This window comes from Rutilus rutilus (assembly GCF_951802725.1).
Source record: "Rutilus rutilus genome assembly, chromosome: 15".
NCBI classification, from domain to species: domain Eukaryota; kingdom Metazoa; phylum Chordata; class Actinopteri; order Cypriniformes; family Leuciscidae; genus Rutilus; species Rutilus rutilus.
The window spans coordinates 8323175-8347331 of record NC_140220.1 but is presented as its reverse complement, the minus strand read 5'-3'; the positions used below and the strand labels follow the sequence as shown (position 1 = coordinate 8347331).

The 24157-nt window shown below is 37.0% G+C and overlaps 1 protein-coding gene across 1 annotated transcript in view; it reads left to right on the top strand.

The window, feature by feature from the left end:
* man1a1 (mannosidase, alpha, class 1A, member 1) overlaps positions 1 to 24157 on the top strand; it is a 111080-nt gene that overhangs the window by 31136 nt on the left and 55787 nt on the right. Inside the window, exons 3-4 of the mRNA XM_084432358.1 lie at positions 7680 to 7795; positions 15358 to 15438. Coding sequence (XP_084288484.1) covers positions 7680 to 7795; positions 15358 to 15438 — 197 coding nt within the window. The remainder of the gene's footprint in view (positions 1 to 7679; positions 7796 to 15357; positions 15439 to 24157) is intronic.

The following is a 24157-nucleotide window of genomic DNA, read 5'->3' as shown; positions in this document are numbered from 1 at the left end:
CACTCACGACCACTTCCTCTAATAAAACGCACAGGGAAAAGATTGTGATTTGAAAAAAAAGAAAAATAATTTCCCAACAGTGAATGAAACCGATCTGTGATGGTCCCTGACATGAACTTTGCAATAAAATAAAAAGCATAAAAACACCATGACAATCTCTTTGAAAGTGTAGAAGAGCATAGATAAGTGGTATAGGGAAGAGGAAGAACACGTCAGTCTGGCTCTAAACCCTTGTGTGCTCATTTAACACAGTGGCTGCTGAACCATGATGTTCTGTCAGTATATAGCCACACTCATATTAATGACCCAACAAAAGTTGTATGCTTAGCTGTGTGTTTGGGCATAGGTCAGAAGAGGCGCTGGGTTTTTGTTCTATAGAGAGAACCTCTGCATTTAAATGAATAGTCTTTGTTAGGAAGCAGAACTTTTTCTTGACTTTACTTTTTCTACTCTTGCTTCAGATTGCTTCAGATTGCTTGTCAAGCATGCTTTTTGCTACACTAGCTTTTGATTAGCAGTACCATTTATAATTGTCATATATGTAAATATTAAAAAGTTTTTAAATATTTAAAATTTAACACATCACAAAATACATTTGATACTTTTATTAGCTGTAAAATTGTGTGACGGTCATAATTTGTGGAAACATATTTAATAATTATTTTCACATTCCTGAATATTTATCAAGGTAACCATAGTTTTAAAAATGTTACTTTTCAAGATTTTCAGTTCAGATTATTTTTTTTTATTTGTTAACGTGCTGGTGGACGTGTTGTGTTCTTGTCTTTTGCAGTGGCGCAAATGTATTATTTATTTATATATATATATATTTATATATATATATATATATATATATATATATATATATATATATATTTTTTTTTTATAAAGCAAAACCGTGTTTTGTGTGAATGGCCCCTAAAACCTCCGGGCAGCTTTTTCCCATCAAGTTCCAAGTTTAGCTTAAATCCTGTATTTTTCATGCTTGCTCAGTTAATGTGTATGCATTTTAGAGTAAATAAGTCAGTGTCGCTATGAAAAAGACTATTTGTTCTTATAAATGTAAGACAAGACTGCACCTGCCATATTGTGAGCAGCAATTTCTCCCATTCATTTTTATGCGAGTGAACAGTCTCCTGCTTTTATAATGTCTCAGATTTTAATGTGACCTTCAATGAACAAGAAAAAAAAAGTTGCAATCTGTTAGTTTTCCTAGAAATCAACCTCTGAGACCTAAAATATCCCATAGTTGAAGAAACTCCCATCTGTTTTTAAGAGGGTGATGCTTGCAGTGTTTTTCGTCTGCCAGTTGGCTGCCGACTGGCGAACACAAATTGGAGCATCTTTGGTACTAAATGGTTTGATGCTTTTTGGATGCAGCAGACAGCTTTGTTGCAGCGGTGTTTGCACGTTCAGCCATGAATATCCTCCAGTCTGAATTGCACCACAACCATGGCATTGTTGTGATGGCCATTGGCTTGTTTCATCTGCGTTTCTGTTTGTTGCCTGAAGAAACCCATCGTCCAGTGTCACAGCAGGCTCTAGGAGTTCCCGCTGCTTGGAGATGTGCTTACAAACAACTTCTTGCTGAGCAAGACGAGTCTTCTTGTTTCAACTGTAATCTCCAGTCTAATCTTATTTTTGAAGTGATGTATTTTGCTTTCGAAGCACTGACTAGAGATTGTGTCAGTCCTCAGAGTTCACTGATAACGTCTGTTTATATATATTTCCCTCATTACAACAGTCACTAGAGGAGGTAATGTTTCACTGTGTGTATTCAGTAGTGGCAGTACCCTGCTGCTGTATCTACAACCCAGCAGCAAAACTATTTATTATTATAGTTGTGTTTTTTTTTTTTTTGAGTTTGCAGCCTGAATTGAATATATTGAGAACCACAGGACATAGGAAAATAAAGGACAATAAATAGACTGTACAACTTTGTTGTTCTCACTGGTTGCATGCACAAACAAATGAACAGCAAAATCAGAGATGTCTGATTTGTGAGACAATTGCTGGTTCTTTAAAAAAAAAAAAAAAAATTAGCAAGAAAAGTTTTTGGAATAGACATGGAAGAAGTGAGTCAGAGAATCTTTCGGATCGATTATGGAGTCAACTGACTCATTGGACTGCATTATTTTTTATTTTTTTAAAATTTTTTATGAAATATGGCAATAATCATAACTATTATGTGCTAAATATTTGTGAGAATTTTATATATTAACTTTCAATTTGTATGACCGCGGGTAGGGTTTTCCTGAAACCAATAGCAATTTTATTTTATTGTTTATTTACATTTCTCAATGCTAGTTTTTAATATGTATTTAATATTAATATTAATATAAATATGAGCAAATGAAGTAATCAGATGTAAATTGAAACTGCTTAAATCGACATATTCTTGACTCATGTTCATACTATTTAAATACTTATTCAGTGCTGTTGGAGTTTGACTGAGAAGTCGGTGTGTTATTAAATTAGCTTCATAGGCTTTTAGGCTTTGTGTCCCATGTTTTATTATTTTCCATGGTGTCAAATGTTCATTTCTTTTCAAAATGCCCTGCCAGATAATGTTCTCTGAATTACTGTCCAGTAGCCTCTCTGTCTGCCCAGAATAAACCGGCAGGATTGTACCACCTTGCAGATGCTGCCAATGTCAATTCCCTGCCAAATAGCTCTGGAGGTCAACCTTCATTTCGATAATACCGTTTCCAGGAGGTTCTCTTCTGGTATAATGGCTTTCTTTCAGATCCCAAATGAGCGACCATCTGTTATACAGGCCTTGCTGAGATGAGCTCCAACACGTGATGTTACCGTCAAACATTAATGCTCGTATCTTGTTTTTTTTTTTTTTCCTGCTTTAGAATGGCTAGTTGTTGGTCTCATTGATTAAACCATTGCATGCAGTGGGGTGGAAAATGGTTCAATAGTTGATTGTAATTTCGACGCTGGATTGTTATCGTCTTCGATCCACAGCCTTCTCAAGGGGTAGAGCGTTGATAAGATCAAGTCTTTGTATTGAAAGACAAGCAGGCTGGTATCCTATCACCTCTAACCTAAGGGTCACAACATGCTCTCATCAGGTTCAGCAATGATTCATGATGGTGGATGGCTTTATCAGGTCATTAAGTGCCTGGTTTGTAATTTACCAGTGTAATTGGAATTGATAAGGTCTGTGTATAGTGCCTAAGAGTCTCTCCTAAACCTGTGCAGTGGACTTCCCTCCGGATAAGATTGTATATTCCTGATTTGGGTCAGCATTCAGAGGGTAAAACCAGTCATGTAGGGGAAAAGCTTTTGGGACGTGAATGTCTAACCGAGGGCTGTATTGGAAAGCTTCATAGTGAAGTGATTTATGACCTTCTCACACTTCCTCACTGGGGTTTCCGTCCTCAAGGGCCTGTTTGCAGTGCACAAATATGCTGTCCTTTCACCTACAGTGCAGTTTCTGCCTTGAAGGAGATTTTGATTTGCGTCGTCTCTGCATAGAACACCAATATTTGCTTACTCTTTGCATCTTATTTCAATTGTGTGTGTGTGGAGTATTGTGTTTAAGGTATATGGAAATCGTTGGCTTAAGCAGAATGTAAAGAGGCTGTAAAAAGTTGGTTACACTGGATACACTAGTGTAGTTTATAGCCATGCTGATTCTGATATCTTTACAACTTGCCACAGAGAAAGCTAGATGCTGATGTATTTTTTCATATTTATCAGGAAGAAATTGCACTGTGCATTGTTATACTGTTAACTTTATAGATTTTTTTTCATTGATTGATTTTTCTTTCTTTGTATGTACTGCATATAGATATTTGTACTTTTACATTTGCGTATTAATGTAAAGATGTGTTATTTGTCACAAAAGGCAGGCCACTAGGAACTAATGAACGTCTATGAAACCTACAAGTCGACCATTAGGGGTGTAACGATACCCTCATGTCACGATTCGATACATATCACAATACTGAACTCATGATACGATATTATTGCGATACTCCAAGACAGATGATAAAAGGTTAACAAAAAAATGTACTGTTTATTAAACTGATAAATTTGATATTACATTGTGTGTATAAATGAATATTCTTGGACTTGGTGCTGGAAACCCAAAGCACAGGACAATAGAGACACCAGAATAACAATATTCATGATTCTGGAGCTGAAAATACAAACATATTTTAGACGAATATGTTTCTCTGTCACTGACTAGATACATTTTAAATAATGTAGGCCACTTTTTTTACCCAGATATTCCCCTATTGCATTATTATACATTATATTCAACATTATATATAATATTTTAATGTAGTACTGACACTAAAACTCTGAAAACTATTTTTTTTTTCTCACATAGTCATTTTTATTTTGGGTGAACTATTCACGATACATATTGTTGCATTTTTGTATTGCGATATATTGTGACACGATATATTGTTAGACCCCTATCAACCATATTAATACACGCATGCCTTCATTCTCTGCCTTCAGACTTTTCACCTTTGCTTGTGAATGTTTTTGTACTCCGGTATTGTAGTTCAGCATGATACGGTCTGTTTTCCTGGCTTTTACAAAGTGTAGCCTACAGTAACCAGTGATTTTGATTTAGGGAGTAGGGTTGTAAGATAGAAAAATGACTTTAAACCAAAGTAGTCCGAGTTGAAAAAGTCACGTTAGACCATAAAACGACATTTTATGACGGTGCAATTTAACAGCACGATGACTGTTCTGCCTTAAGAACAGTGTTCCTGTAGGAAACAAGAGGGAGGTCACTTTGCTACATTTTTATGGTGTTTTGTCTGGTGTTCACCACATCCCGTTTCCTGTTTCTTTTGACACCTCGTTGTGGTCCTCTTCTACTTGTGGATGAGCGGAAATGAGGGGGGCATGGCATGCTTGCGTCTCCCACATGCTTTAAACCCAACTGAGAGTCATTTCTCATGTGTTTCTCCTGACAGAATTTTGGAAGTGAGATACACTTTTTATTTTTTTTTATTTTTTGGTAAAGAAAAGTCAGAATTGCGAAAAGTAAATACATCAGACATTATTTTTTCCTGTTCAAAAACTTCTCGCCGTCTAACTCCTGCAGTAACTTCATAGCGCACTCTCTTGGGAGATTATTCGTCATTTCATTGGCTCTAGCAACAGTCAATGTGGAAAAGATGTGTGCACGCTCTGCAGGAGGCGTTTGAGATGTTGCGTACATATATTGCACACAATAATTCTGTCATGTTGCGTCTTCAACTTCAGTAGAAAGAGCCTGGGCTGTTAAATGAGGAACACAGCTGGTTGGTAGCTTTGAATTTGTTGAAGAGGGTTGCATGCAGTGTCTGACTAATAATTAAAGTACAAGAAACTGTCGCCCAACCTGCTGTGTTTGTAATCAGTACAAATGCAAAAACTACAACGAATGTCTTTTGTTGTTGTTGAGGAGTGTTCCAGTTACCATATGCTATTGTTTCCCTTCCCTTTCCCCACTTAAATTTGTGTTGCATAACATCAGCACCCTAATTAGCTGCATTCTGTTTTCTTTATCATGTTGTCAGAGAATCTTGCTGAGTAATGATGCCTTAAATGGTTGTGTGAAATGACCTAAAATAAGACCAATTGGTAGTTAAGGATTATTATTATTTTATTTTTTTTTGTATTATGGGGACAAAATTAAATCTGCAGCTTTAAATTAAAAACAGAAGTGTTGAAACCATGGCCAAGAGCACATGCTCCGAAACATAATGATCCTAATACTATTTCTCCCTATTAATTGTTTGTTAACATGGACAAACGGTGCATAATCTAATTATGTATGTGCTAATTTGCATAAATACCACAACAGATCTGAACATTGGGTCTAGCCAGGTGAAAATGTCTTGTTGAATCTTGTTGACACATAACAGTAAAATACTTAATGTTAAGGTCTGAATGGAACCCATTTAGGCTACCCATGAACATTAATACATAGAGGCAGGAAGAAGTACTTTAGAAACCAGCCGTTATTAATTTTTAAGAGATGGTGTTTGGGGCTGGGTCCGTGGGACTGTTTTTGGGGGACGAGTTTGAGGGAAGAACAGGAGACAATGGTAAGGAGAATGCAGAAGACAAAAGGTAGGCAAAATAAAAAGTGAATCCCCAGAAACAGTCCTACGGACCCATCCCCAAACCCCATCTCTTAAAAATTAATAAAGGCTGGTTTCTAAACTACTTCTTCCTGCCTCTATGTATTAATGTTCATGGGTAGCCTAAATGGGTTCCATTCAGACCTTAACATTAAGTATTTTACTGTTATGTGTCAACAAGATTCAACAAGACATTTTCACCTGGCTATACCCAATGTTTAAATGTGTTGTGGTATTTATGCAAATTAGCACATACATAATTAGATTATGCACCGTTTGTCCATGTTAACAAACAGTTTAAAAAAACTTGTAATACAATTTTTGTTTGTCTTGATGCAAGTAATCAACTCAGTCATTTTCATGGTGATATCTAAAGGTTACAATTTTTACCATATTCACGTAAGAAAAAGAATGAATAGGTGTATGAATAGGCTATATTTGGGTCTTTTTCGAAACTTTCCCCTAATGGGATTCTTCTGGACTTTTTTTTTTTTTTTTTTCTTACTCAGGACATATTAAGCATACAAAATCAGTTGAGTTTGCTTCTGTTGCAATTTGTTCAACCTTTTTTCATAAAATGACTGGACTATAGTTGGTATATTAAACTTTTGCCGTATCCAGTCGGCAAAACTCCGAACGCATCTTCCTTTTTTAAGAATGACTTCAGTGCCGTTCTTTGTTCTTTTCTCAAAGAAAAGCTTAACTCCAAGTCCTCCAGAGGCCAAAACCGATTCGAAAGACTGCTGTTCGCCAGCAGCAGCAGCCATTCTTTGTTTTCAAGTAGCAGGGAACCGTCACAACTCTGTCGTCATTATGTTAAGCCCGCCCGCCGACTCTATACACGATGTGATTGGCCTGACTAGAGTTTGTTTGTTTTCCAGCTCGAAAGTCAACGGAGAGTTGCTAGACCACACTGGCTGCAAAATTAATTTTGCTGCCGCTTGGTTGCGTCTAGATTTCTAGCTTAATTATTTTTATTATTATTATAACATTAATACTATTTTTAGTATAAAAATATTATTACAAAAAGCATTTTTTATATTGTATTATTTATATGATATAACATCTACATTTTAATGTGCAAACATGTTGCGGGTATTCAAGTCATCAGTGTCCCAGTGTTTAGTGGATCCATATTAGTGTTCTTGATAAACTGATTCACATCATATGAAATTAAAGGAGCCCAAGTCCAAGTCTATGAAAGGCTAAATGTATTATGTACACTGTATATTACAACACCAGAGACTTATTGAGTGTTTCTTTTATCCAGGATGTTGTTTTCGTGTCATCTACTAAAATACAGAAGTAATCTGACATGGCCTGATCTGTTCATCTTAACCTTGTCTTCTCTTTGAGGGTGTTGACTCGCGCGGTTTATATTTGTTGTAGTTGTGGTTTGATTGCTCTCTAGACAAGATTTTACCTTAGGCAGGGAATTAGTGACCATATCTCAGAGGCTCTGAGGTCTTTATCATTGAGCTATCGGTTTTATTTCAAGCTACCGCTAGGCTCTGATCCTAGAGGTAATCCCACAGGAATTCTTCTCTAATGGTTTGTTGTCGTATTTATCCACAGGTAGTCTCAAAGGAGCCACCATTGTGGATGCACTGGATACGCTCTACATTATGGAGATGTATGACGAATTCGAGGCTGCTACTGAGTGGGTGGACAGGAACCTAGACTTTAACATGGTAAGACTCAAGCCTTTTATACTCATTTCTGATGATACAGTTGATTCTTATCCGTACAAATACTTCCTTGCTCTAAAATTTCCTCTGAATAATACAACAGAATCAGAATAATGACTTTTTGATAAGGCTTTGAAAACGTGTCTGCGTCGTCTCCAGTGCTGACGGAGTGTCTACTAGCATCACCGCTTGTTAATCTTCCAATAAGACTCTGAATCACGACTCTGGTGTAATGTATGAGGAGACGCTCCATATTCTCCAAGCTTCATAAACTATCTTCTGCATCATGCTTTCTGCCTTTTTTTTTTTTTTTTTTTTTTTTTTTTTTTTAGCAATACATTTTAATTCCAGACTCCTAGCCCCTGAACTTTGATTGTTAACTCCATGATTTGCAGTTCAGTTCACATGTTTGTCTGTTTCGTTTTTTCCAAAAACGGCCATGTCAGCATGACTTACATGGGTCCTATCATGAGGAATCATTTTCTGTATGATATTTAAGAAATGTTTGAAACAAACATTAAAATGATCAGATCATACATTTTAGCTATGTTTGTATGGTGCGTTTCAGTCCATGGCACAATGTAATAAATAGAACTAAGAGCGTCTGATATTGAAGGATGGGGCAGGTAAAAACAAACCCTTAGCTAATGTGTGATCAGACATGAAGAAAGCAAAGTTGTTCATTTGACATGCAATTTGTTGCAAAAAAATGGAGTCAGAGAATGGAAAATTATCTTAAACTAAATTATTTTGACGTCATGTTTGTATATTATATTATATTATATTATATTATATTATATTATATTATATTATATTATATTATATTATATTTATTCACACTTCTGTTCAAAAATATTTTTAAAATATTTTTTTCTTTGAAAGGAAACATTAAATTGATTTAAAATATAGAGGCCTAAATGTTAAAAATAAATATGATGGTTTTCACAAAAATATTAAGAAGCACAACTGGTTTCAACATTGATAATAATAAGAAAAGTTTCTTGACAACCAAATCAGCATATTAGAAAGATTTTTGAAAAATCATGTGACTGCTGACAATTTAGCTTTGCCATCACAGGCATTAATTTATACATGTAGAAATATATTAAATTAGAAAACTAAATTGCAATAATATTTTACAATAATACTGTTTTTACTGTATTTTTTTATATCAACTAAAGTATATCTGCTATTTTCTGTTTTGAATGTAGCTCACCCAACTAGACATTAGAGCTAGAATTATCAGCCTTTTATGATCGTCAATAATACTTCAGTAATATGAGAAGTGCTGAACTATTTCATCTTCAGAACTGCACCCAGTAGGGAGAATAGAAGAACTGAGACCAGCACTGAAGGCATAAATCTGATTAATCATAAACACAATGAATAAGTGAATAGTAAAAGGGAATCAGCACTTTATGCAGATCACTCCGGAAATCACTAAACCAAGTTAATGTACAAATTAAGACATGCAGGATAAAGCAGGCAAAAATGATGCTTTGTTTGATGTGGCTCTTTTAGGCATTTCATTAGACATTCTGCAGGGGTTTACATTTAGTTAAGCATCGGAAATTCTTCAGTACATCCTACCGCCTCAATTTAAGGCAAGAGAGAAGACTGTATCTGGGTCCAATGCTTTAATGAAGAGTGTTAAACAACTTTTAATTGAAAGGCTTTTCTTTCTACCCTCAAGCAATTCCAACAATGAAAGAGTCCACAAAAATCCCCTGTGAAACGGTTATTAATATTCAGCTTGTCTCTTGAATACTAAGCAACTCTTTTCGGATGCACGGAAGTTTTTTTTTTTTTTTTAATTTTTTTTTTATGTGGAATAATTGTAGCCATTGTAAGTTTAGTCATGCTGCTTTATTTGACCTCCACTATTATCCGGTTATCTTTGAGAAGCTAAAGGGTGTTTATCTAAGTAAAGGCTATCTGCAAATCAAGCTTACAATTATCATCCAGAGTATGGTTTCAGATCGGTTCAAAGGTTTTCCCAAAGTGATCCGATCTCTTTGGCGACTCATTGATTATATTAGGAGATATGATTAATCTTGTTTATCCTTGCACATAATCTCAGCATTTTATTTGTCTAGCATTTTTTGTTAAATCAGGTCATTCCTGAATCCTCATTACCACATTCAGTTGTTTTACAAGTTCTGATCAGATTGCTTTACAGAGAAATCTGACCCTGGAACTGAACTGAGGTGGAGAGCCACTTCACTGTATCAACAGCCCTGATCTCTCATCTTTTATGCTGTGGGATTCTTTTATTCCTGTAAAAGCCAGCATCATCGAAGGTCAGATTCACAGACTGCTGTAAAAGACCGCTGTGTTGCAATGACCACAAATCCCAACTGGACTCTAACCCGAGTGAGATAACCTTTCAGACAGAGACACTATACTGCTGAGGAATCGAAAAACCTCATCAAAAGCATATAAATAGAAAATCCCTTCCCTTTTTATAAGGATTACCAATCAGAGACATGGCATTAGATTCAGCACTCAGACACAGTGTCCATCCCTCTCCGTTCTCTCTAGTGCAGGCTCATCTGAAGTATGCACTGTACATTGCACTGTATGAACTGTATACACACCGATTCTTAATAAATCTGGCAAAGATATGCAGGCAAGAGAGTAGCTAATGATTTTCTTTCTCTTTTTTTTATTTTATTAACATTAACAGCATAGACAACAGCAGGATGGCCTATAGAGGCAGAACGACTGAGCAGCAACATTGGTTTTTAGCGTGAATGCCGCGAAAAACTCACAAAACGCATCTAAAATTGGAAAGAGCTTTGAGATTGAATGAATAAATAGATTTTACTAGAAATCTCTCTGTGGTATATTTTTAAAGACTGCCGATAGCTACAATTCATAGAAACAACTGGATCCAGGCAGCGAAAGATGGATTTGCAGTTATCATTTTGTGTCAATATGCTGAATTTTGGAGTAAAATCATACCCTATATATTGTGTTGTTATATATTGTATTGACAACTCGTCAATTAAATAATTACCATCGTATATTCTGCATAATTGGGTGTTTTTAAATAAACTGACAAAAAAAACTATACAAGTTTTAGGGCTGGACGATATGGTGATCACCCGGATTTAGACCTACCTTTATTGTATTTAAAGCGTTCACAGTCAAATTTGCTTTATGTATTTCCCCGGCATCGAAATCAGGCACATATAAATGTCAGGAAACACAATAACTGACTGTATGTCAATATCCACGGATCACTGGATCTTTGGTAAGTTGTGAGGAACACCATATCGAGTCCAACCTTTAGTTTAAACTGATAATCGTTCGTTTTACTCGCGCTTCAGCAGTTTCGTCTATTAAATCCAGCCATGCAGCTTTTTGCCACTCATTCCGGCTGGAGGGGCGTGCTCCGGCGGGAAAGTGGCGTCAATGCATACCCCTCTATATGAGGCTGCTTTCACTTTAAGAACTTATGCATGGATCCAATATAATGTTGACTTTCACTTTAAACATAATTGGCTGTGTTTATGTGAACACTCACCAGGATGGTCATTTAGACACATAAATGTGTGTATTTGACCGTTCAAGGACAACAAGCTGGCAAAGTGAGCTGAATTCAGAACTCATGGGCTTCGGATGTGCGCTACAGAAAGCCTCCTGTCAGAACAGAATTCAGGTCTCTTTTGTAGTTTGTGCTTTTCATAACACATCATCAAGCACGTCCTGCGCTTGCTTCTTATTCATCTTTTCTTTTTTTGCTGCTCTGTCGCATCCTGTTAAGCAGTTCTGCGCTGCACAGATGTATTTACAAACGGATAAACTATATGGAAAAACCTCTCTTGATTGACATCACCATATTGCCCAGCCCCACTCCTAACATGCTCTCGCGCCCCCCTTGGGAGGTGCAAACCCCTGCATTAACAAACAGTTTTGTTCGACATCTAGTCCGTATCATAACTGTGCCTCTGTCTGTTGCAGATGGATTTTATTTTTTAGATACCCATATCATTCTCTCTAAGGGTTTTCCACCCTTTCCTCATCAGTATCAGCGATTCGGTTGGCTTTATATTTTTCTAAGCGAAGCAAAGTCTTAGGCAGCTCTTTAATAATTGCAGAGTCTGTGGAGGTTGTGCATCGCTGCTTTTGCCTCTAACTTCTACTGATTCCCTATTGACTTTGTACATATTCATGTGTACAGGGAGAAGATTGCAAAAGTGAACTTCTGACATGTCTTGTGGAGGTTTTTTGGGGTATTTTTGACCCATTTTTTTGTTTTACACATCGGTCTATGTCTCTTCTGCCGTGAATTTCTCAGGCTTTACCATTGGTTCAATAGTTACCATTGATTCACACAAAGTTATATCCAGTTTTATCAAGAATTTTACAGTATTTTACCCCCCTCCCATTTTATTTTTTCCTCCAAGTTGACATGTACAAAAAAAGCCTTTGTCATGGTCTTTTTGTGCCAGTTCCTGACAGGTACCTCTATGACCTACAAAAGGGTTGAGCCATCATCCGGAAACATCTGGAGCCCTCTTGCAACTGGAACAATATAAGCATTTGAGAGGAGGCTCTCCATTGGGGCTTTTGCACCGAAGGACATTTTCATAGTTTTTATAACTATTGGTGGAAGTACAAGGTTTTTTGGCGTGTTTGCACCGCAGGAAACTGGGAACAAATTTAGTTACAGAATAGTTTACTTCAGAGTTTACTAACTTGGCACAATAAGAACTACACTGTAAGTACGTTAATCAGCCGAACACATGCCATATGAAACATCCAGCCACCATTCTTAAAAAGCTGTGTAAATCGTTTACTTCTACTTACTCCATGAACTAACTACACAAACATGGAAAACCGCGATAGACAGCATTTACATGTCACGTTGTTTTCTTATCTCAGCCTCTGATATGTAGAACTGCAAGTTGTCATAGGAGATTTCGTCTCTTAGCCTTGCTGGTTCAATTACACAACTTGTACTTCTACATTCCGGGCCCTATCATACACCCGGCGCAATTGGTTTATTGCACGTTACGCCCAAAACACACCCATTACTCATTAAGAGAATAGGGACAATCCTTTTAGACCATGTGCAGCGTGCCGAACATTTTTCCCGTCGTTAAAATAGGGCGTGTCTGAATCCACTTTTGCTAAGTACACGTGTGCCGTGCGCTTTAGACCATGCGCTTAGATCGTTAAAATAGGGCCCTCCATCTCAGTTATCACGAAAACCTACGACACGCCACAAAAACAGCTCTGATCACGCCGTCCTGCATCCTCCAGTTGTTGATGTTGTTAAATGACGTTGCTGTTGGCCATCTTACGTCACTTTAGAGTTCCTACTGGTGTTGCGAATGCAACCAGGAAAATGGTCCTCAGGGAAAATGTAGTTCTTGGCGGACCACCCTGGTGGCTAGTTCCTATAGCTGAGTTCTTACCGGGTGCAAAAGCCCCCATAACACCCCTAACCACCCCTAGACATCAGCCATTTATCTTGCCCTGAACCGGACATTTACCAATGTGATGCAAGATATGTCTCTGCTGCGCCACCTGTGCACCATTATGAAATTGTTTTGATAGCGTATGATAGCACTTTCCTATGCTAAGCAATAAGTGGGTCATTATTGTTTGGTTGCCCAGAGACGCAAATAATTCACCTCATAAACCGTCAGACGAGACCACAGATGTCTTGCTGTGGTCAGACTGTTTAACATCAAATGACAAAGGCTAAATGAGAATTGCGGTTTGGTTTCATGCCACAGGTGCCAGATTGCACTGAAATAATCACAATCTGAAATATTTATGTAATATAATGTAAACCGTTCCAGCTAAAACTGCTGTTTGGTTGAGGTCAGTTTTTTTTATTATTATTTTATTATAAAACTTTTGAAAAAAGTTGAGGCCTAGTATCACCTTTTTTCAAATTGGCACTCTGCACCAGCAAGAGAACATTACCTATACACAATGTAAACATGAGCTATGCATGAGTTTTAGGTGCACAAAGATATATTGCAATTAGAATGAGAAATTAGAAATGAAATATAAACAAAAAATGGTATTAAGTATTTTTATTGTTTTTATATATACTTAAATTAATTAATTTACTATTATGTTGTTTTTAATATATGTGACCTGTGCTGGCAAATTGAGTCGGAATGCGTACTGGATATGTACGTCAATTTTAGTCGAATTTGAGGTTTTCACAAAAGAAATTGTTAATTTAAGCCCTCATCTAGCTATCCCAGTGCTCCAAATACCAATTAAACATCTAAAAGTATCTTTATTTGTATGTTTTCTGAGAGGAGTACCTTTCCTTCGTCCATGAAAAATGCTGATTTCTCTACTCGCTTCTTGACGACTGGCGCTTCCCGTCAGCACAAGTTTGGTATCGTTTTAAAGCGCGGCATTCCAACTTTTTGAATATTCATATCGAATTCTCGATGGCATGAATCTGAACCAATTAATTGATATTCAAACTCATGCTGATGTAAACAAAACGATCTTATTCGCGCTGACTGAGACATTCGAAGCGTGCGCACAAACACTCCTCAGACAGCGCACGATCCCGATATATACACAGAATTGCAGTATTTCAAAATATCTGTCTTGGCAAGTATTCACGCAAACATTATCTTTTCTGTCTTAAGTGAACTTTGGTTAATAAAAAAAATTAATAAAAAAAAACATCTGTGTAACATTATATTAGATCCGTGCGGTACAGTAGGCCAGAATATATGCCGTCTGTTTCATTAATGTTAATCAAACAATTGTGGTATCATTTAAAAAAAATTTTAAATATATATATTTTCTTGGTTTTGACTTGGTTTATGACAAATTTGGTGTTATTACCAGGGATTTTAAGGTATGGTTGTTAGGTGATTTTGCATTGAAACCTTTGACTGGTGTAGCTCAGTCATCATTTTTGAAAATGTACTCATTTCTTCTACCCATTTTTCCATAAATAATATACTGTACAAGTGAAAACTGAAAATATATGATTAAATACTGTAAATATCCAGGGTTGTACTGTTCCACCTGTCTTGAGAACCACTGGTATAAATATACATTTAATATAATATTGTTAGAGATGTAATAGTGGGACAAGTATTCTCTACTGCAGATAAATATGATGAAAGTATAACATCAAAGAGGTTTTCTATTGAAATATTAGATTTGATCTATTTATTTAATTTGAAGATACTGTCTGGAGCATCCTCTCTTTATAGCTCCGTATCCTGTGACTGATGTTTTTGTTCATGTAACATGCAGTATGGTACCCCTTTACCCAGCAGTCACGGTTTCTCAGATCTGCTGAAAATATCTGCACTCAGATTTCACCCTCCTGTGGGAGCTTGTTTGTATCTTTGCTCAATCCCAGCAGAGCTTTATCAGCTCTGTTGTATTGTTTCATTTCTTTGTTTTTGGTGTGTGAGGGTGAAGTGTGTTTGTAGTACACACACTTTTTTTCTTTTTTTTCCTCCTATTTTTACAGTCTGCAATTCAAGGTGAACCAGTCGCATTGTTTTTATGAGCTTAAATATTCACCTCTTTTGTTTTTCTGTGCTTTATTCCCTCAGAATGCCGAAATATCTGTCTTTGAAGTGAACATCCGTTTTGTCGGAGGCCTGCTGTCCGCCTATTATCTCTCAGGCAAAGAGGTATGTAAACCTGGAGTGTACAGATGGGGGTTTTTTTCATGTTTTACCAGACTGAATGTGTGTTTATGGCCAAAGGATTTGATAGCAAGCTGGCTATAATTGACACGCTGCCTGAAGGAAGCTTGAAGCCTGTAGCTGGCATTTGTTCTCGACTCCTACACGTTTTAAGACACAGATTTCCTAAATCTTTGTATGCAACTGTTGGAAATCAGTGACATTTATAGTTGGCAGGGCACAACAGACCACTCAGGAGAGCCACAGGGGCCTTAGGTCTGTCTTCTCCCGGTGGTCCGGCTGTTTGCCCTGTCGTTGAGCCAAGTCAAACAAATCCACACACACACACACACACACACACACACACACACACACACACACACACACACACACACACACACTCCGCCATCCCACTTAGAGGTCATTTGGAGATCCCAGTATATCCAGGAAGCTCTGTGCCCACTCTGATAAATTGAAAGCCTTTTTGAAACCAAAAAGATGTTGGACTCTCAAGCGTGACCTGAAGTACACACACACAAAGCCCATTTCCAAGCCTTCATTGAATCAGGCTAATGCAGAACTTTGCTCATATTTCCGATCTCCTCTCCTGTAAATTAGATTTTCCTAGTAACGTCTGGCAGAATGTTAAGGATCTGATTCAAATCAAAAGAGTGGCATTTTCGGCTGATACTCAGGGCTTTCTCATTGCATCCCACAGCAAATGTGCTCTCAGTGATAGTATAAGCTTTCATTTGTGCGGCGCAGAACAGAGCTTTGTCCGGAGGGCGAATGGATCATTGTGTGAGCTTCATCAGGCCTCTACTTGTGTGGTTTTGTTGATGTAAGGCAGACCCTTCAGCAGAACAGCCGTCTCTCATCTACAGAATGACTCTACTAGCACAGAGTAGCTGTAGTAGTGTTGCTGAAGGAAGTTAAGCTTCATTTTTCTTCAGGATGAATGACTTGACAGACTGGTGTTTGTATGATGTTAAACAGTTGTTTTTGTATTTAATGTTTTTAAAGAGTAGAATACACTACCGTTCAAAATTAAAATAAAAAAAAGCAATACTTTTATTTAGCAAGGATGCATTGAATTTATCAAAAGTGACAGTAAAAAAAAAATTATAATGTTACAAAATATTTCAGTTTCAAATGCTGTTGTTTTAACTTTCTATTCATATAAGGAACACTGAAAAAAATGCTAATATCTGTAATACTAATATTTTTTTACAATGCTTTGCACAGACCAAAATTCTTTGTCAGTATTTTTGTATAATGGTAAATTGTAGGGACATAGCCATTGTTTCACAAGTTAGGGGGACTGAAATGTGAAGTGTAATGCCAGGTTTTTTTTATTTGTATTTTTTTTATTTATTTACTGGTAATATATTTTTTTTCTAATCTCTTACTTTTAATTGGCTAAGAAATAAAATACACTGCTGAACAATAAACTAATTTGTATTCTATATTTGTTTGCATATTCCTTGTGAAAATTGTATAATTGGTTGCATTAAGTCATCATGGATTTTATACCATGTAAAAAAAAATCGCACTGCATAATTCATTATACTATTCATACTTTATTCTGAAAATACCCTGAGATGGCTTGAATAACACACATAAACCATATATTGTAATTGTCTTCATTTCATAAAATGAGTTCAGTAGTGTTTTTATTCAGCTACAGCGATAGCTGGATGCATTTGTCCAAATAAGGGATTTCCTGGAACGGCATGAGTTATTACTTCTATGAATCTGTTTTTGGAATTTATGCGAGAGAGCGCCCTTCGGCTTCTAGTATCGCCTCATTTTGGATAAGAATAAAAGCATCAGGTCATGCATAGACTACCTTGTCTCTTTAAATTTAAATCTAGATTTATTCACATTGGCCCATGGAAACCTCTAAAGTGAACTCACTTGCCCCCAAAACAGTAAGGGGGACTGATTTACGCCCCCTGCATATTCTACGCCCATGGTCAATATTTTTTTATATAAACATGCAGTAGTTCTTAAGCAAATTAGTTTATGAAATTATTTCAAATTTAAGTCAATTTAATTTAATTTAATTAATTTAATTGTAATGAAGTTTTTTGGAACTTCATTATTGCTCTCAAATGTAAATCACACAAAACCCTATAGCACAGTCTCTACAGTTGAAACATTATACTGACACACCCCCCCCCCCCAGCCCTACTGTGACCCTATTCATTTAACGAGACATGACCTTTTGTCATCCCTCACTGAGATTCAGAGGTCGTATGTCGGGTTAAATAAGATGGGTGTGTCGAAATAAAACGCTCCCTGTATATAGTTCTTTGTCAAACATCGTTTCAGATAACAGTGGAGGTCTCCGCTATCTCTCTTGTTTTGAATAGTCTAACAGTGATATAAATCTTTGAACACTACATTATTGTTCTCTCAGCAAGACGCAAGCTTGTTTCATCACTATGTATTGACTAGGGAGGCACGGCATATGAAGCGGTTGAATACAAAGTGGCCAGCACACAGTCCAGGTTTCAAGCACGGCGCTGATGAAAGTCCTTCAGAGTCGTAATCTCAGACACTCAGGATAATGAGACGCCCTCCTGCCTACCTTCATAATAATGTGTGCCCTGAACTGAGAAATGTTGATTAGAGGAAAGAGCCTTCAGGTAGCTGCTCACATTGTTAAACCACAGCAAGAGATCTTAGTAAATGTGTCTGGTTTTAAATTCTTACTGGGCTTTGGAAAATGTAATCTTTTGGAGACCAAACCCATTATAGGATTCTTCTCACACCGAATGACTAAATCATCACTGGAGGAGGATGATTACATCATCGCCATTGCAAAGACGTTTAGCTTTTCTTGGGAGGCATCAGATCGATATAGTTTCCGCGTTCTGCCAGGCAACATGGCCCGTTTCTCATCACCCTTTTGAATGTCCGCATGCATATAACATAAAGATTCTAAATGGGTTTGGGTGGTGGAGGTGGTGCTAAAATTGAAAAGTGGTGTGATTTCTTCTCAAGCTAGTGACGGCTCCAGCGCCTTGGCTTGCACTCAAAGCAAGTCTCCGCTCTTTGATGAATCTTTCATCGTCTTGAGAGACAGCCTTCATGCTAATGTCGCACATGCTCCCCAGAACGGGCGAAGCGAATGGCCGCATTCAAAAATGGCTTCACAAGCTAATGTCGTTTGCTGTGATTTAGTCCTGCTGTGGGTTTCCTCTCCTGAACGATGAGAGGATTAATCTCTGGCTGATTTATTCGTGCATTATTTACGCCCGGATGGTTTTCCGTCATTGACGTGAGCAGCCTGGGACAGAGCCACCTGTCAGAACACAGCACTTAACTCCTTAATGGATCACATATCGATTTTCATCTTTTTTCCTTTCCTTTTTTTTTTCTTGCTCTATAATTCATTTTACATAACCCCCGGCAAGCCCTATCTGTGGTGTAGATTTTTCTATACCTTGACAGAGATTAATGGATGCACAAATACTTATTTTCAGTCCAGCTTTATTACAGCTCATGCATTTTGTATGTTAAAAATAAAAACATGAACATGCTCTTTTCCATACAGTGAAAAAAAATTATAAACTTAAAAAAAATATGTATTAAAATTGTCTGATTGAATAAATATACTGCTCTGTTGTGAATCCGCAATTTCGTAAAGAAAGACTTGAAAGAAAGGTTTGTAAAGAAAGACTACGTGCCTGCACACATACATATTCAAATGCACATATCTATAGACTAAACATGCATGTGCACTGTTTTCACAGATTCACGTTTTTGACGTTTACGCGTAGATAACGTTTTTCAAATGTTTTCAAAACTTGCACCTTGGAACCCATTTCAAAGTTTGCGTTCTCGAGCCACCAAACAACGTTGTCATGTAAATGAACGGCAGGAGCGCGTTGGAGGTTTTCTGTTTTCGGTTAGAACGGTGTCGTGTAAGCGGCCCTTAAGTTAATAACTAACTGTGCGTTCACGCCGCCGGCGAGAGCGTCAAAGTGGCCGGATGTCATTCATTTTCAATGAGAGCCGGCGACGAGCTCTGGCAAAGGGTCAACTTTATGGTAATAAGCTATGACGCGGTTCGGCGGCAACCAATCAGAATGTAGAAGTCCTCCGCCTGAGAGGATTCCAGGGAACGCAATCCTGTAAACATTGGTCTACTTCGTTCTACGTCAGAGCAATAGAGCATCCCCGAATCTTTCTCCGGCGTCGTTGGCAGGGCGGCGAGAGCGAATTTTGCCGCTCTCGCCGGCGGCGGTGTGAACGTACAGTAATGATCTTTGCAATGGAAGTGAATCAATCAAAAATGTACTTTATCTGGGGCCGTATTCACAAAGCATTTTATCTTACCACTAGGAGTACTCCTAAATCGCACTAAAAGATTTTAGCTAGGAGTTTTCTCTTGAAAGTTATTCACAACGCCTTTCAGACCTACTCTTAGTAAAGAAAAATGACAACTCCTAAACTAAGAGTGAGTCTTTGTTGCTATGGATGACGTCATTACTCATGCACGAGCTTGACTGAAGTGACCACCTTGATTGGCTGATGATTGTAACGCGGGAATGATTCCAAACCCCTCCCCTACGATGATGAGTGACAGGTGACAGGTCTGAGAATGCGTGCGCTACACAAGTAGTGCGAAGGACGGAAGATGATGAATAACTGAATAAATAGCCTAAATGAATAAAGAGTAAGGCAAAACAAATAGCCTAGTAGCCTAATGAAACATATGGATTGATGCAATATCTTTGCAACATTATTGAATTAATCTGTCACTATATGCCTCTGCCTACGTTTGCAAAGAGAAGAACATTTTAATTTGATTCACAATCAAACGTTACAATTAGTTTACATGCAATGAATGAGTAGCCTAGTTTTGCTTGTTGTTGGTGGCGTTATTGCATCCCTAGTTATGCCTACAATGCAAAATTATTCCCTCGCGATTGGAAGCTCCTGTAGCCGTCGCATACGCATTTCAAAACATCGCAACGTGAAATGCCACAAAAAGCGGTTTGTGAATAGGTCTTAGTGAGTTAGGAGTCCTCTCGACTTCTTTTAAGCTGTCCCAGGCCTAGGTGCTACTTTTAGGGCTAAAATGCTTCGTGAATTACTCTTAGTCAAAAAAATTAGGAGTCCTAAAGTTACGAGAGACACGCCCATTATTTTTAGGAGTTGCTCCTAAATTCGCCAGTTAGGAGCTACTTTTAGCCTTAAAATTCTTTGTGAATACGGCCCCTGGACAATAATTTTATTCTAGAGAAATCTCTAAAAACAATCTGTTATTTTAATTTCCTATTATCACTGTAAATCTGCTTTGAAACAATCTATATTGTGAAGGTGACTTGACTTGACTCTATTAATTAGTTTAATTAATACAAATTTGCATAACATTATTTGATCCCACTTTTGTGGTGATTGGATTGTGCCATTTGTGAATTGGTGATTTCGGTGCACCAGTGCAACTTCTAACACATTTCAGTTGCACTAGCGGGACAGATGGTTGGAGTCTGGGCTTTGTCATGGATACCCCGCTGATCTGAGGGACAAAAATGAGGCATGCGTAGGTGCTTTTATTGGTTGCGTGTTTACACTAAAACCATGTGACTAAGCCCTACTACCTCATTTTACTTGGCAAGCAAATTCCAAACAATGGCGATCTGATAAAAGCCGCTTAAGCAACATAATTACATGAACTCTGAAGCATTCGCTTGAGCTCTGCAGGCACGGCAAGGCTGGATAAATGATGCCGTCAGTGCTAATGATCATAACATCTGTTTCATCATAACTGCTGTCCAGACTTTCGTTCACACTCTGTCTTACTGCAGTAGTCTCCATAAATTCTTTCTGGAATTTGGGGTGGGAACTCGGGTATTTCTCTGTATTGTGTTTAGGAGACTCGAACATATTACAGCTCATTAGCATTCCGTGGGCCGATGGCTCGTTCTTGCCGTTATTTTTCCTGAATGATTAAAAATGCATTTGACTTGTTTACAGTAGGCAGATTAAATTAATCATCCTCACTCGGTCCACAGTCGTTTTGTTTCTGTCAGGAGACATCTTTACTGTAAATACATGCAGCATTCTTTTGTAGTTCATTAAACAATACTGAATCCGCCGTATGCATCTTTAATGCCGGCATGCTGCGCTGAGTGACACGGCTATTGTGTACCGTTCGCATAATGCAAACGCCATTCTTCCCGACAACAAAGAGCTCTCTATGAGTTGTTTAATGCGCCATTTTCAATTACACTAATTTGCCCATTTCTTGCTTTCGGATTGTTCTCGGCACCGTTTTTTTACCGTGATGGAAGTCATATGCCTATTAACACCACGCCTGTTGCCAGCTGTGCTGAGCCGCCACAACAATTTGATTGCAACGAGCAGAGAAATGAAGCTTTAGAGAGCATCACATAAAGCAACATTACTTAGCCTTAAATGCATCATTTTTCTCTTGCTCTGAGGTAAATGACTTGTTTTCGGCTCATTCCTGTGAATACCCCAGACGCTCGGTGCACCTGTTATTAGCGAGAGATCTTCCCTCCGCTGATAGAGCATGACAAGCAATTTCCTTCGTACAGTATGGGGCCCTACAACACGGGGCCTCATGTTGGCTTACAAAACAAGTGAGCTTCCAGTCGGGACCAGTCAGTGTAAATTGCAAAACTTATTCTGTCCATACCTTAGCCCAGAATAAACACAGAACCTCAGTGCAAAAAAAAAAAAATCTTTGAAGTCTTTCTTTTGAAACTCACTAGTTTGTGAAGTCTTCGGGTAGCAGCCCGTGGCCCCAGCATCCCTCTCACATTAACCTCAGAAACGTAAGCGCAGGTGGTAAGTGGTGATAAGTGCAGGTTTATGTCTGTGATCTCGATCCATCTCTCGTCGGGCTTCTTTCACAGGGTGTGTTAGATGTAAAAGTGCAAAAAGCTCAGGCTGTCACTTATTTATCTCTAGGTTTCAGCACTTCCGTCTCAACCGTAGCTCCACTAGATCTCTCACCGTCCCGTCATGCACCCCTCTTCAGTTTTAGTACATCCAGTAAAATCCACTAGTCTTAAATGTTCTTTGTGCTTTCTTGAAGCCGTACACACCCGGCTAGCACCTAGACTTGATTGACATGGTGAATAAAAGGTGTATTGTGTTTATTTTATTTTATTTTATTTTATTTTATTTTATTTTATTTTATTTTATTTTATTTTATTTTATTTTATTTTATTTTATTTTATTTTATTTTATTTTATTATTTTTTTTTTTTTTATTTTTTTTTTTCATTTTTTTTTTTTTTTTATTTTATTTTATTTTATTTTATTTTTTATTTTATTTTATTTTATTTTTTATTTTTTTATTTTTGTGTAAGTATATGTATATTTATATATTATTTTATTAATACAGCTCAAGAATTTTTTATTTTAATTTAATCTTTTTGTTTTAATTTCTTAATTTTAATTTTATAGATTTAATTTTTTTAGATTTTATTTAAAAAATTTTGTAATTTTTTTTAGATTTTATAAAAAAAAAAATATATATATATATATATATATATATATATATATATATATATATATATATATATATATATATATATATATATATATATATATATATATATATATATATATATATATATATATATTTTTTTTTTTTTTTTTAAATAAAATCTAAAAAAATTAACTCTATAAAATTAAAATTAAGAAATTAAAACAAAAAGATTAAATTAAAATAAGAAATTCTTGAGCTGTATTAATAAAATAATATATAAATATACATATACTTACACAAAAAATAAATAAATAAATAAATAAAAAAAAAAACCTATATATATATATAAAAACCTATATATATATATATAATTTTTTTTTTTTTTATATCTGACAAGCAGGTGTAGTAGTGCTTTTGGAAATGTAGTTCACCTTTTTCCTCTAAAGAAAACCATTTCATCTAAGACTTTAAACTGACCCAGGTCTTTCTACATCTTCATAATAGATCTTAATCATTCCTGTCCATCAAGCGCTCTATCAGAGCTTCCTCTGGTCCGTCAGCACTTCTGAAGTTTTCATTGCCGCAGTCCCTGCTTCTTCATATCCCGTCACGTGTCTTCAGCGTGTGTTTGTTGATTTGCGGTTATGCCAGAAGAGTGTGGATTGTTATCTTTAGCAATTCACACTCTTCTGCCATAATCACAAATCACAGGCAGAGTGCCACTTGAGACGTATGGTTTAATCAGGTAATGACCAGGTACGTCTGAGTTTTTCACCCACATAATGGCCTGTTTGTGTTGTTAATGTTGTGAGCTTGGTTGAGCAGTTAATCAGTGTTATAGCAGATGCTGATGTTCTTTAGCATACCCAGCCAATTAAATTTATTTTTTTGTACACTTGCACGGATGACTCACTGCTCCCCCTCTCTCATGGCCTTCTGGTTCCCATTGGACGAGCCTTTCGTACTATTAAAAGCAAGGCCAATTTATCTCCCGTCCCTAGAGTTACTTCCTTCAAATTCAGCTCGGTGTTTTCACATTTCAGAAATATAAAACGGCGGCCATACTTAAAGAATATGACATTTCTTTCAACACACAAAGTGCTGGGAAAACATTAGACTCATATCTATTTGACAGGAATGGTCTATTTTTTATGAATTATGCTGTTCAGAACAGGCCTGGCAGAGAGAGAAGGCAAGAGAAGAAAGAACAGGCAGATGTCTCAGGAGGAAGCTGCACTCAAGCGTTGTT